General features: G+C 54.9%; 4 protein-coding genes across 4 annotated transcripts; 2 read left to right on the top strand and 2 right to left on the bottom strand.

Moving 5' to 3' along the window:
* The first annotated feature begins 455 nt into the window (after positions 1-455).
* BKA78DRAFT_314192 (107-domain-containing protein) lies at positions 456-3,882 on the top strand. Its single transcript, XM_066888447.1, has 3 exons — positions 456-3,083; positions 3,136-3,251; positions 3,302-3,882. Exons 1-3 carry the CDS (start codon positions 625-627, stop codon positions 3,634-3,636), a joined length of 2,910 nt encoding a protein of 969 aa, XP_066744295.1. The 5' UTR covers positions 456-624; the 3' UTR covers positions 3,637-3,882.
* Positions 3,883-4,020: 138 nt separating this feature from the next.
* On the bottom strand, positions 4,021-4,276 carry BKA78DRAFT_314194 (uncharacterized protein; the record flags this gene model as incomplete). Its single annotated transcript, XM_066888448.1, has 1 exon — positions 4,021-4,276. Exon 1 carries the CDS (start codon positions 4,241-4,243, stop codon positions 4,022-4,024), a length of 222 nt encoding a protein of 73 aa, XP_066744296.1. The 5' UTR covers positions 4,244-4,276.
* A 4,179-nt stretch (positions 4,277-8,455) lies between these two features.
* On the bottom strand, positions 8,456-9,435 carry BKA78DRAFT_314196 (uncharacterized protein; the record flags this gene model as incomplete). Its single annotated transcript, XM_066888449.1, has 1 exon — positions 8,456-9,435. A coding segment is annotated over one exon (797 nt), but the record flags the coding sequence as incomplete, so codon positions are not given.
* Positions 9,436-9,939: 504 nt separating this feature from the next.
* BKA78DRAFT_314197 (uncharacterized protein) lies at positions 9,940-10,847 on the top strand. The gene has a single exon (XM_066888450.1). It carries the CDS (start codon positions 9,957-9,959, stop codon positions 10,620-10,622), a length of 666 nt encoding a protein of 221 aa, XP_066744298.1. The 5' UTR covers positions 9,940-9,956; the 3' UTR covers positions 10,623-10,847.
* The last annotated feature ends 2,207 nt before the right edge of the window (positions 10,848-13,054 follow it).

Below are 13,054 nucleotides of genomic sequence, written 5' to 3' on the forward strand. Positions count from 1 at the left end.
CTATCAAAAGAACGGCGACGACGCTAGTTGCGTGAGCTGCCCAAATGCGCCGCTTCTCAGGTGCGTCCCAACATACGCATTTTGCTCAAATGACAGCCAGCTGACCCTCATCAGACTCAAAATGAAGCAGCGAGGGCAAACCGGTTGATATCACATAGAAGCAAAGCAGAAAAATGGAAATGTTGCACCAAGATATTCTTGCACTGACTCTCAGCCTCCCGAAGGAGTCGAGCAATAAGTAGACGAGGCGCGTCGCTCTCAGGCAGCCTTGAGCACAGTACAAACAATGAACGTCCTGCACTGCGACTCTAAGAGGCTACCTTTGGGTTTTTTGACATTTGTAAAGAAGAAAAGGAGAAGGAGCGGAGCGCCCAAAGGAACAGCAGAAATTTAAGCACCCGCGAGTGGCCTGGTTGATATTCGGCTGCGCTAACCAACCTTGGACTAGCGGGCGTCTTGCTGCTCGCGCTTGCTGTGGGAGCTTCGACGCATCACGGCCTTTCGCGTGTGTGTCTCTGCTGTTTCCCCAATCCGCCCGACGCATCGCCAGCGCTGCTCCTCCTGCCCTCGACATCCGCTTCCCTCCAATCACCTACGCCGCGTCGCAAGACTTGAATCTTCACCATGGCGCCAGTCTCCCGGAGGTCTCGAGAACCCCAGCAACCGCGCAGAAGGTTGCGCCCCGACCTGGACCAAAGCATTGCCCCCGAAACAGACACGATGAACACTCTTCGTCTGCAGTATCGTCCGCGCGATGAAGACCTCCATCCACTGCAGGCCATGGCCGACCGCGTGGGAAAGGAAGTCGAAAGATTTGCAGAGAAGGTCGACACCTGGCTGAGGGATATCAGTGACGACAACACGAACCAGTTGTCAGCTTACAACAATAATGTTGACCTTATACTTGGACTCCAAGCTGAGGCCGAAGCGAATGTGCGCGTCCTGGCCAAGAGGCTGGCCCAAGAATCTCGAGGTGCACCCAACAAGCATTTGGAAAGAGTTCGGGGAGGAGAGATACTCCAATCCGCGGAAGAGGACATCATCACTGCCTCGGGTGATACGAGGGAACTTCTCAAGCAATACAAATCCGAAGTGGCCATTTGGAGATTATTCCATACCATGATCGAACACGAATCCGCGCCGGACGGAGCAGAAGCATACAGGGTCAAGTTCGAGCTTTTGAACCGCAACGAGGGCAGAATCGAAAAATATGCGGATCCTGGCCAGATGTGGGATTGCTTCTTGCTGGAGGACCATGCCGCACGCGAAAATGACCTGATTCTTCGCTGGTTGGAAGAGACGGCCAACGAGGCCAATGAAGACGTGTCTGTCATTGTGGATGAGAGGCTTGGACGAGGCGCTGGATCTTGGTCCAAGGGATGGTACGACACCAAATCCAAGCTGAAGCAGGAGAAGCGCATGCATCCGATGGACCGCGACGGCGTATCAAGATTGAAGCGCAACGACACTGGAGAACCCCTAGTATCTCAGCTCGACCCAGACGCACCCAGCCGCCAAATACGCGCTCTTGAGCGAGCAGACGAAGAGTACGAAAAGGCCATGTGGATGTCTCTATGGGAGATGGTGAGGCGTGGAGCTTCCTGGCAGACCATTTTCGAGTGGTGCTCCGAGCGCAACGAGCAATGGCGGGCTGTCGCTTTGGGCAAGTCCTTCCCCAACGAATCCTATGACCACCATGATCGAAGGAACTCGGTACGCGGTCGGAATTGCGGCGAAATGTGGCGGCGCACGTGTTATGCTGCAGCCCTGGGGAGCCAGAATGAGTACGAGGCGGCAGTCTACGGATTACTCGCTGGCGACATTGCATCTGTGGACCCAGTATGCAAGAATTTTGACGACTATCTCTACGCGCGACTCAACAACTCTCTTATCACCTCTTTCAGGCGCTGGCAGCAGGAAAACTTCCCTTCAACGTCGGCACCGCAGACTACACGCCTTCGCGCTCCGCCAAGCATGTCGTTTCCTCAAGATACAGCTAGCGATGAGAAGGACTTCATCGTGGAGTCCCTGTACGTGCACGAAGCCTTGCAAGTAGAGGCCAATGAACCCATGAAAATCATACAAGCAGCGTTGGTTTCAAAGGCCTTCCCCCGCATTGCTGTCAAACTCGGCGGCGCTCTGTGCAGGATTGCCAATGAGAATGGCGCCTCGTTTCTGCTCCCTCCCTACGACGGATTAGTAGAGGATCCATACGTTGTCTTCGCGCGCGACTACAATGCCCTGCGAGTTGCCACGCACGTTCTCATCATTCACAGAGGCATGGGTTTGCCCTGGCATAGCTCAAAGTCACTGTACTTGTACGAAAGTGTCATAGTCGGGTACATTGAGTTCCTGAGAATGGCTGGAAAAATTGACCTGGTGCCGCTGTATGCGTCACTACTCCGCCCCAAGGTCGCCATAAAGACGCTCGCATCAGCTGCCACGGACATTCGCAACTACCAAGAGCAAAAGATCCAGGTCAAGCTGATGGAAAGCTACGGCATGATTCCCCTCTTTGTGCTTGATGCACAGTTTGAGTACACCTATCATAGCGCGGAGAAAGGCAGCAGCAACATTGAAAAGTACACGTTCTTGGAGACTGTCAAGCACAACCAATGGCCAGGTTATCGCATTTCCTTGGCATTCTTGCCGGAGCAAGTGTCTCTCGAGGATGAACAGCTCATCCGGGCCTGCGAGTGGTACATGCATCTCGATGAACATTGGGAGCAGACCTTTGACGCTCTGACCCTGGCAGCAAAGTTGTTCTTGAGCAAAGGCCGTCTGGCCTCGGCAGTTCGGCTCATTGATCGTCTCAACTACAGCCAAGTCTCCAAGTTGAAGACCCGGGATATGGAAAACATCAAGCGTGCCATCGACATTATGGACGACGACGATGATGCATTCATAACCGTTCACATGCCAGGCCCTGGTCGTTCGATCTCTCCCGAAGATCACCAGCAAACAATGAGAATGTACCGCGAGACGCTCAAGCTGGACAGCAAAGTCTACTACCAGCTCCAGCAGCTGATCCACGCAATCAGGATGTTGGATGAGTGGAGGATCGAGGAAGAAGAACTCATCAAGTAAGCTACATTCGACGGAAAATTGCAAGGCTGGTTGCTAACGACTTGGCAGGTTGAAGTCCAGTGGCGCCCCCATGCCGCCCAAGAACAAGATCCGGGAGCTTCTGGAACGTGTCGTTGAGGCTGTGCAGCCCCTGCTGGACGACTTCCTGACCTGCGGGCGCAGCGGTAAGTGACGCACGTCGATTCGCAGGGGGCAAAAGCTAACGCAATCGCAGACGAGGAAGAATTGGAACTGGTGCGCATTTCCCGCGCCTACCTTCCCGAAGTCATCCTCGCGTACAACAGCGTCCTCCACAGCGCCGCGCACATGGTCGGCCGCGACAACATCACTCGCTGCATGGACCTCGCAACGGCGATCGCCGCTCCCAACAACGAGGCTTTGGCGAACCACTTCGTCCAGACGGGCCGCATGCGCGAGCTCGTCGAGGCGTTTGCGCAGTCGAGTCTGGCCATGATTCGCCTGACGGAGCAGAGCGGCAAGGAGACGAGCAAGAAGCGCTCCAGAGACGGCCAGACGATGCGCTTGTGGGAGGTCAATGGCCAGTCATGAGACAGCAAAAAGTCGGATTGATTGATTATCTACGTGGGACAATGCTGGACTTTCGGATGGCGCTTGGCACAGCGAGGCGTTTGAGCAGGCGGAGGCACGGTGATATTGGTTTTTTCAAGCGAGCGAGGCCAAAGTCACTGGTAGGCTTTATGGGCCACGAAAAGGACGCAGATGGGTCATGTCCGTATAGATGTGTAGATAAGAATGAGCCCCAAAAGGCATATTAGTCGACTGCCTTTGTCCTCTCACGGTTCATCGCCCTCCCAGCTATTGCTGACTGTTTTTCAGGTCCAAAAGCACTCGCTCACTCGCCTCTTGGCGGTCAGGTAGAGCCGTCCGTCTCTCGCATGAAGGCAGCCAGATGCCGCGTGTGGGTGCTGAAGTTCTAGTCCTGGCCCTGAAGATTCGGACTGGCCGTCACCGGAAGCTTCATGAGGTCTGGTTTCGTGAGTTGTTTGGCCAGTCGCTGCCAAAATTTGTAGATGGTGTCTCCACGCTTGACGCGATTGTCGGTCTCGGGTTCGACCTGCGGCAGTATGCGGTACCGCAATTCGGCTTCGGCCATCTCAATCCAGCAACGCAAGACAAACGTCGCCCAGGCGCTCATGAGATCTTTTGTGGTCTTCGCGATGTCTTCCGGCGGATCGAAAATCGCCGCAAAATCGACAATGTGTCTGACGGGATCAAACATCTCCCGTGCAAACCGGAGCGGATTGACGACGAAGTGCGGTATCCAGACTTTGTCGTCACGGTCCGCCCTTGTCATGTCGAGCAGGTTGTCGAGAGCTTCGTCATCCTCATGCTTGTCGTAAAGTTCCTCCACTTGCTTGCGGACAAAGGCCAGAATCTTGCTCTGGATGCTCGATGCGGCTTTTTTGATCTTCTGCGCTTCGACCTCTGCCTTGAGGCTTCCCTCGGGAGTGCTGCCAAGCAGCAAGTTGATGTCATCGTCCTTGAGATTGTGGTGGAAGAAGCAAAGAATGGACTGGATATCCTTCTTTTCTTGAGGATCATCGATGACTAAGAGCCATTAATATTGGGGGCTTCTCCTTGAGTGAGATTGTCATACCTTTGCACTGCCTGTCCGCAGTCTGATCAATCTGATGACCCACCAAGTTCTGCATCAAGGAGGTCTGCTCAAGCAGAACAACACCCTGGCGGCGAATCCTGGTGGGACTTGGCAGATCCTCCGCATCTTGTGCCGGGTCGTTGGTTGCGCGGCGCCTCTTGTTTGAGCCCGGAGTTTGCAGTTCTCTGGCAAGCCCAAGTCAGTGATTGCTGTCTCGATCATGATCTGATACTCACTCGTTTCTTCCAGTGTAGCTGGATTTCCGCGGGTTTTGACTCCCACCATTGCTGTGACCACGCGAGCTACTACAGCCGCGTCTAAGAGCGCTCGTTGGAGGCATGGCTGACGGAGGCGAAAGCGAGATGGGGTTGGAAAGGGAAATGGGTGCGAGATCTTTGATGGTTGGGTGCAGGTTCGGGAAATGAGATTGATCGACGAGTGGCTTGCGACGAATGTGAGGACGGTAAGGCAGAGTGTAGTTGGGAAGGGGTCGAGAAGGATACTTGGGGAGTGGGTGGTTGAAAAGAAGACTTAATGCTAGCAGCTGATACTTCCTATGATTCAGCATTCACAAACCTCAAGTGCAAGGGAAAGCATGTTCTGTGGCATGTTCACATGATTGAATGCTCCTTGTATGCACGTTTTGCGCAATAGACTTTTGTGAATTTTTCCCCTCTGCACCACGAGGACTCCCTGAAGACGTCGCAGTAGCGACCAATCGGTCTGTCCTTGTCAATGCGCCGTCGGCGCATGGGCCTCAAGTCAAACAATATCAGGGGTGCGTCTGCAACCTCCTGGATGGCCTAAAGTAAGTGGAGTGTCAAACATCGTTGATTATGCGGAATGCTAGTGTAGTCCATATGCTGGTTCTTCTTGCGGCAACTCCCTACGTCACTGTCAGTAAAAGAATCGATGCTGGTGATGATCCACGAGGTAGAACTTACCAAAGAAAGCGTAAACGCATTTCCCTCGGTGCAACTTGAAAAGATCCAGCATCCGCCAGACCCAGTGTGTCTCCTCCGGGATTTCGTCAAGTAGGTCTTTGAGCGAGCACCCGTCGAAAAATTTCTTGAGCACCCCCATGACTGAGGGAAGGTCTGAGTATTTGCGATCAAAGGGTGTTGGACCTAATTGCTATTCATTGGATTAGGACGATATCACAAGAAGCAGTGATTGCCATGAAAAGACGGAGAGGGTGAAGGCCTGGTATCAAAAGTTCTGGCCCACATGGGAGCTTGACCAAGAGAAAGCAATAAAGTAGAAGCGGCCGTAGAGTAGTCGAAAGTTTCTGTGTTAGAAGATGCGTATACAGGGAGCATTCAAGCGCCTTACGCGTTTGATATTGGAATTCATCAAGTCCTTTGCGTAGGGTTACAGGGAGCAGTCGTGACTACGTGTGCTACAACTTTTGCTCCTTGGCCTCAGAAACAATGCAAAATGCATGGTTTGATGTTGGGTGGAGGGAAGAGAAAGGTGTGGAAATGCGAAATGCATGGCTTACTGTTGAGATGGTGAGGAAATTTGAAATGCATGGTTTGATGTTGAGCAGAGGTAGGAGGATGTCGAGGTGCAAGATATATGCATTGAGGTTGAGAGGAGGATGAAAAGGTATTATCTAAGGGCGACGATGTCCACACCGGAGGAGGAGAGAGTGTGGTGAAGAAGGATGGAGGAGGTTGAGGAAGAGCAGATGGGCTTGTAGATCGCGCGCGCAGTGGCGGGCTGGTCCCAATCGGGAAGTGCCTCCTTCCTCGATCAGTCGGACAGGCAGGCGACATTTTTTGCTTGACGACAGCGGTCAATGTCTGCTGCCGACAATCTTCTTTGCCTGATGACGGCAAGCTTCGTTGTCTCCCTCCTTCTGTGCCTGACGACGGCGAGCGTCAATGTCTGCTGCTGACAATCTTCTCTTCCTCCTCTTTTGCCTGGCGACGGCGGCTGACAATCTTTCCTTTTTACCTGGCGACGGTAGCCGGCAACGTCCTCCTCCTCCTTTGCCCAGCGACGGCAGCCAGCAATATCCTCTTCCTCCTTTACCTGGCGACGGCGAGCAGTGAGGTCATCGTTGCCTGTTGCCGACAATCTCCTCCTCTTTTTCCCGGCGGCGGCAAGCGGCAAGCTTCATTGACAACGACAAGCTTCAACGTCGCGCGGCGAGCTTGATCGTCCCCTGCTTTGCCCGACGACGGCGAGCAGCGAGCTTCGTCTTTGCCTGGCGACGGCGGCTGACAATCTTTCCCTGCCCGGCGACGGCAGCCAGCAATATCCTCTTCCTCCTTTACCTGGCGAGGGCGAGCAGCGAGGTCATCATTGCCTGTTACCGACAACCTCCTCCTTTACTCCTCTTTTGCCTAGCGACGGCAGCCAGCAAGGTCATCATCTCCTCCGGCGGCATACTGAATGGAGGATGATTATCTTACTGTATGGCCAACGAAATCGGATTCTGCACCTCCCTGTGGGGTTGGCCGGGCAATAGGACTTGTTCCTAGCGGACGCGGAAACGTAGAGATCTCCAAGATCTCTCCTCACATCGAAGAATCGGCAGTTGACCAATTTACATTGAGAAATCAGCTGTTGACGGATATTGAGAAGGCTGCCTGCCCCTTACCAACACCTTGTGTTGAGAATCGGGAATGGGTGGTGAGAAAGAGCTTTGCTCCTGACCAATACCTTGTGTTGAGAATTAGTTGCTGTTGCGAATCTCCTCCTGACCAATAATGAGGCTGTCCTCGTGTTGAGAATCGGGCTGCGGGCTGCGGGATGCGGGCTGCGGGCTGTGGGTGGTCTTAGTGCCGTTGGAATCCAGAGTGGGTTGGTTGAGGCTCCCAAGCGGGTTACATTGTTGTCAGGTCGGATGCGGGAAAGCTGGCATGCGGGAGTCATATGGAGTAGTAAAACCAAAAGATCTATGTTAGGCATTAGGACACCTACTGTTGGGACATCGGGGGCTTCCGACACGACGCGCGCGCGCTCTGCGCTGCTGCTATGCGCGTGATTTTTTTCTTTGTGATGGGCTTCGCGCGCGCGCTCTCTACGCCCATCTGTGCGTGTGATCTTTAGGTGTTAGTGATAGGTGGCCCTGCTAATAATTGATAGTGTCCAAACTCACCTCCCTCTGCCTTCCGACTTTTGCTCGACAAGTCTCGCCACATTCACCTCCCTCTCTCGCCGCAACCGATCACCCACCACCCTCGGCCCCTGCTCGAGGACTCTGCCTCAACAGCTCACCTCTGCCTCTCGACTTTTGCTCGAAAAGTCTCCCGCCACACTCAACTCACCGCAACCGATACACCCACCCTACCTCCCACATCTGCCCCCTCGGCTTCTGCTCGACAACTCCCACCGCAGCTGATGCACTCGCCGCAATTGATACACTCACTTGTGGCTTCGCGCGCTGACAAGCAACAGGGCGACTTTCATCTGGCGTCGGACTGCACAACGTAACGCATAATCCATTCTCTGGCTTCCCTCGAAGCACCATTGTGTCTCTTTTATCGTGCGAGAGCTTTCGTTGGCTGCTAAAAATCTTCTTCTTCGCCTGATGACAGCAAGCGGCAAGCTTCACTATCTGCTGCTGGCAATAATCTTCTTTGCTTGACGGCGAGCGGCGCCATCTGCAAAGGTCAGCTTGGTACTCTTTCCAGCGATCAGAACCACTTCATACTCATGCATGACACGATTGCAAAATTCAGGACAAGATGATGAACGAGTGAATCCAATACCATTATGCCAACTCTGTAAATTCTAGCTAAATGCGTCGCTTTGAACCCCACATGTGGCTTTTTTCCGATGCCTAAACGAACCAAAAGAAGAGATTGGTGCAAGAAAAAAACAAAAAATAAAAGAAACAAGTCATTATGGGAATCTCATCATCATCCTACGCCCAAACTTTCCGTTGTCTACATCTCCCTCGCTAAAATCAAACACCCTTCATCAAATCGCAATCCTGCGGAACATGCGCGGCACAACAGTCTGGGTTGGCGTTGTCCATACAGTCTCAATTGATGTGATGGGATCTGTGGGACAAGCCGAGGCCGTGTTGGACGCTGGCAACGCCGTGCCAGAGCCAGTTGCCACGCCCGACTGTGAGGCCGACATTGTTGCCGAGGCCGGGATGGATGCCGGCGTGCTGGACGTCCACGACGTGGTTCCCGACACGACGGTGCCAGTAGAGCAGACCGTCGTAATGATGGTCGTGATAATTGTCGTCCCGCCCGTGCTCAGAGTCGTGGTGATTGTCACGGTTTGAGTCGTGGTGACTGTCACTAGATCCGTGATGCGGCTGGTGACGACGGACGGGGACACGGTGGTCGGCACAGTAGTGGGTGGCAGAGTCTCCACCGAGGTGGCTCCAGAAGGAATGATGCGCACCTCGTAAACGGCGTAGTCGACAAGGCGAGTGCCAGCGTTGGGGCTGTGGTAGTTGATTCCGGGGTTTTGTCTCTTTGCTAGGCCTGGAGCCTTGATACCCATCTTCTGCAGAATCTTGTCGGCGTTGAAAGCGCGTCCAGCGTCAGGAGAGCCAATGACGTTCCTGCCCCTGAAGTTGCTGCCCCTGACGTGCCGGCGGAAAGGCGTAGCTGCCGCCATCTGGAGAGTGCTGTTGGTGCCGTTGCCGCACGAGACGTACTGCGGGTTGGTGCCGCCGTAGTAGCAGTCGTAGTATCCCATAGGGTGAGCCGCATCGCCAACAAAGTGCATGTAGAACAGGTCGAAGCAGTTGTCCATGGCCGTGCAAGCAGCCTCGCAAGCCAAGCGACCACTGACAGTGTCGTTGACACCAGTGAAGTTGGCAAAACTGGGTCCAGTGTAGTTGGTCGGAGGGAAGCATGGCTGAGTGGCTGCGGGAGCGTAAAGTGCCGCTGCAGTCGCAAGACCCGAAGGTGGAACAGAGTAGATGGGTCCACTGGCAGTGCTCATGCCTGGCTGAGCGGTGGCAGAGGCTGGAACGCTTGTGGATCCTGCTGCTCCGCTGCTGCTGATGACTCCCGATGTTGACCCCATCGAGGCTGATACTGAGCCAGAGAGCGAGCCAGATTGCGAAGTACCGCTGGGAATGCCCGACATCGAGCCCGTGGAAATTGGTCCGCTGCTGGTTCCGGTGAGCGAACCGGAAGAGGCCGACAGAGATCCTGAAGGCATTCCGGACATGGAGCTTCCTGGAACCGACGCGCTGCCACTTGATGCGAGCGAGCCCGACATGGAGCCTGTTGGAACCGACGCGCTGCCACTTGATGCGAGCGAGCCCGACATGGAGCGCGTTGGAACAGACATGCTGCCACTTGAGGCGAGCGAGCCCGACATTGATCCCGTTGGAACAGACATGCTGTCACTCGACGTAAGAGAGCCAGACATGGAGCCGGGTAGTCCGGTGCTGTTGGAGAAGCCGGATGTTGTCGGGAATGGTGCGCTGCCACTTCCAGTGAGAGACCCAGACGCCGAAGACATGGAGCCTGGTGCGGAAATGGTGCTGGCAGATGCCGATTGCGAAGGGAAACCGCTTCCAGTCGACACTGAAAGGGACGAAGCACCTTCCGAAGTTGTCGATCCGCCAAGTCCGCTGGAGACAGAGCCGGAAGTGAGAGATGCAGACATGCTGCCCATGGAGCCGAGGGAAGATGTAGGGGCGGAGATTGGCATGCTGGTCGAGTTGGTTCCGTTGAAGCCACCCGGTCCAGAAGAGAAGGTCATTGTAGGGAATTCGGACGAGGCCACTGACGAAGCACTTCCTGGAGCAGTCATGCTGCCCATGCTGCTTGACATCATGCTTCCAGTTGCCGAAGATGTCGGGAAAAGACTCTCGGAAGGCATCGAGCTGGCGGACAATGAGTCCGACATTGAGCCCGACAAGGAGCTGGATACGCCAAGTCCGGACGACGTGCTGCTTCCAGATGGAAGGCTGCCCGTGAGTGATTGAGAGCCGGAGATTGAGCTGGAGATTGAAGCCATGCTGGAAGTTGAACTAAGGCTGCCAGTGAGAGACTCAGAGCCAGAGATTGATCCAGTGGTCGAGCCAAAGCTTGAGCTCGCGCTAGGCGTCATTGCAGATGAGCTCATTGGCGTCGCGGACGTGCTCAAAGAGCCGCCAGTCATGGTGGAGTTCATGCCTCCAATTCCAGTCATGGTCGAATTGAGGGGGAACGTTGCGGTTGCGAAGGAACTCATGGGGGTGCTTACGGAGCCTCCCAATGATGACGCGACTGAACCAGTTTCGGAGACGACCGAGCCCGTGGAGGAAAGGCTGGCACCTGTGCCAGTGGTCGATACAGAGCCCCCGAGGCCGGTGGACGAAAGATCGGAAGACGCAGGAACTCCGCTTGAGGAAAGATCCGAGCTGCTTGCACCAGTGGCTGTGGATGACAGAGCTCCTGTGCTGGAGATGCCAGAGCCAGAAATCGATGTGGAGCTTGTCTCGGAGCCGACAAACGTGAAGGAAATGGAGGACGAGTTTGTAACACCAGTCATTGTTGGCATTGTGCTCGAAGATCCTGTCGAAGACACCATCGACCCTGATCCCGTCGATGAGCCGCTTGATACAATGCTTGATCCGAGACCAGTTGACATGCCAGTTTCGCTTGAGACGAGGCTCGAAGCGGTACCAGTAGACAGGAGGCTGCTTGAGCCCGAGGACGAAACAAAAGCGGTGCCGGAAGAACCAGCGGGTTCAGAAAGACTCGAGGATACCGTGGAAGACGAAGGAAGGCCGGTTGGGCCAACGCTCGATGACGAAACAGGAAGCGTGCCTGAGGTTCCAGTCGCAGAGGATGATCCCAAGCCAGAGCTTGATAGCATACTGCTCGATGAAAGGATTTCAGTCGATGACAGGACACTGCTCGATACCGTGGTGCCAGGGTCGAATGCAGAGCTTGGACCAGTGGAGCTCGATGGCCCAACAGGAGTGCTGCTCGACAACATTGAACCTTCAGTAGCGCTTGAAGATGACATTCCCGAGCTGGAAACCATACTGCTGGAAGCCATGCCAGTGGACGACAGCGAATTGCTCGCGGCAGAGCTCGAAGGCGAAGTCGAACCGGCATACAACCTCCGGGCTCCAATGATGTTTGGCTCAGAGAACACTCTTGAAACCGCACTCTTGAAGTATCCGGCGCTGCCGCTGACACTGACCCAAACGCAACCTGGTGTTTCGTCGCATTGGCGGACCAAATCTGCGACCCACATGTCTGAAGTTGCCACGTTTGCCCAGCGAGGGTTGCCCGAGAGATCGGTACCTTGAGCGTCAATGCCGCATTCAAGGAGGTATCCGGCACCCGAGTTGGTCGTGTAGACAGTGTTGTTTGACGAGGGACAAGTTGGGTTGGACGGCGAGGCCGGGTACGAGGTCGTGCTGGAGGCGCTTGGCGAAACCGTGCTGGCACTGTTTGAGAGGCTTGCGGTGCTCGAAATACCAGTAGAGCTTATAGCGCTTGAAGATGTTGGGGGGCTGGAAATAATGCTGCCAGATCCCGTGTTCGACGCCGAAAGGGAGCCCGTTTCGCTGCTCGATCCCGAGAGCGAAGACGCGGGACCGGTTGCACCGGCGCTGGAAGAAGAGAGGACAAAGGAAGAAGAAGCAGATCCAGAAAGGCTTGTGCCCGAGGAGGCTCCAGACACACTCGCGCTGGAAGAGGCTGGCGGAGTGGAGACCAGTGTTGCACTCGTTGCGCTCGTAGGCGTGACAAATGCAGATCCCGTCGAAGACGAAGGTCCAGAGACACCGGCACTTGAAGAGCCTGACACCGAAGACAGAGATCCCGAGCCACTCGCGGTCGACGATCCTGGAAGAGAAGAAGCAGGAACCGAAGATGATTGTCCAGTCGAACTGAAGCCCGTTCCGCTCGAAGAGGCAGGGACCGAAGATGCTGGGCCGGTCGAGCTGACGCCCGATCCGCTCGAGGAGGCGGGTACGGATGATGCCGGGCCAGTCGAACTGACCCCAGTGCCACTTGATGAGGCAGGAATAGAGGATACTGGGCCAGTCGAGCTAACTCCCGCGCCGCTGGAGGAAGCAGGAACCGAAGATTCTGATGCCACAATGGAGGAGGACGCTGGACCAGTTGATGCCATGCTCGACGCGGTGCCAGTCGATTGCCCCATGGACGAAAGCTGGGTAGATGACACTCCTGAGGAAGATTGCACACCACCAGCGCTGAGCTTCCTCACGCCAATAATGTTTGGCTCAGAGAAAGTGTTGAAAACGGCCGACTTGAAGTAACCAGCACTTCCGCTGATACTGACCCAGTTGCAGTTCAAAGTGGCATCGCACTGGTTGATGAGATCACCAACCCAGTTGGCAGTAGTGGCCCATCTCGGGTTGCCAGAGAAGTCAGTGCCCTGATTCAAGTTAGTGCT

Source organism: Phyllosticta capitalensis (assembly GCF_038381095.1).
Source record: "Phyllosticta capitalensis strain CBS 128856 chromosome Unknown BKA78scaffold_5, whole genome shotgun sequence".
Taxonomy (NCBI): domain Eukaryota; kingdom Fungi; phylum Ascomycota; class Dothideomycetes; order Botryosphaeriales; family Phyllostictaceae; genus Phyllosticta; species Phyllosticta capitalensis.

What these genes read in the sequence shown, in the direction of transcription:
- BKA78DRAFT_314192 (XM_066888447.1), top strand. Translation starts at nt 625, where the DNA reads ATGGCGCCAGTCTCCCGGAGGTCTCGAGAACCCCAGCAACCGCGCAGA. An exon ending in GAGGAAGAAGAACTCATCAA is followed by an intron (nt 3,084 to 3,135) that starts GTAAGCTACATT and finishes ACGACTTGGCAG; the next exon opens with GTTGAAGTCCAGTGGCGCCC. An exon ending in CCTGACCTGCGGGCGCAGCG is followed by an intron (nt 3,252 to 3,301) that starts GTAAGTGACGCA and finishes ACGCAATCGCAG; the next exon opens with ACGAGGAAGAATTGGAACTG.
- BKA78DRAFT_314197 (XM_066888450.1), top strand. Translation starts at nt 9,957, where the DNA reads ATGGAGCGCGTTGGAACAGACATGCTGCCACTTGAGGCGAGCGAGCCC.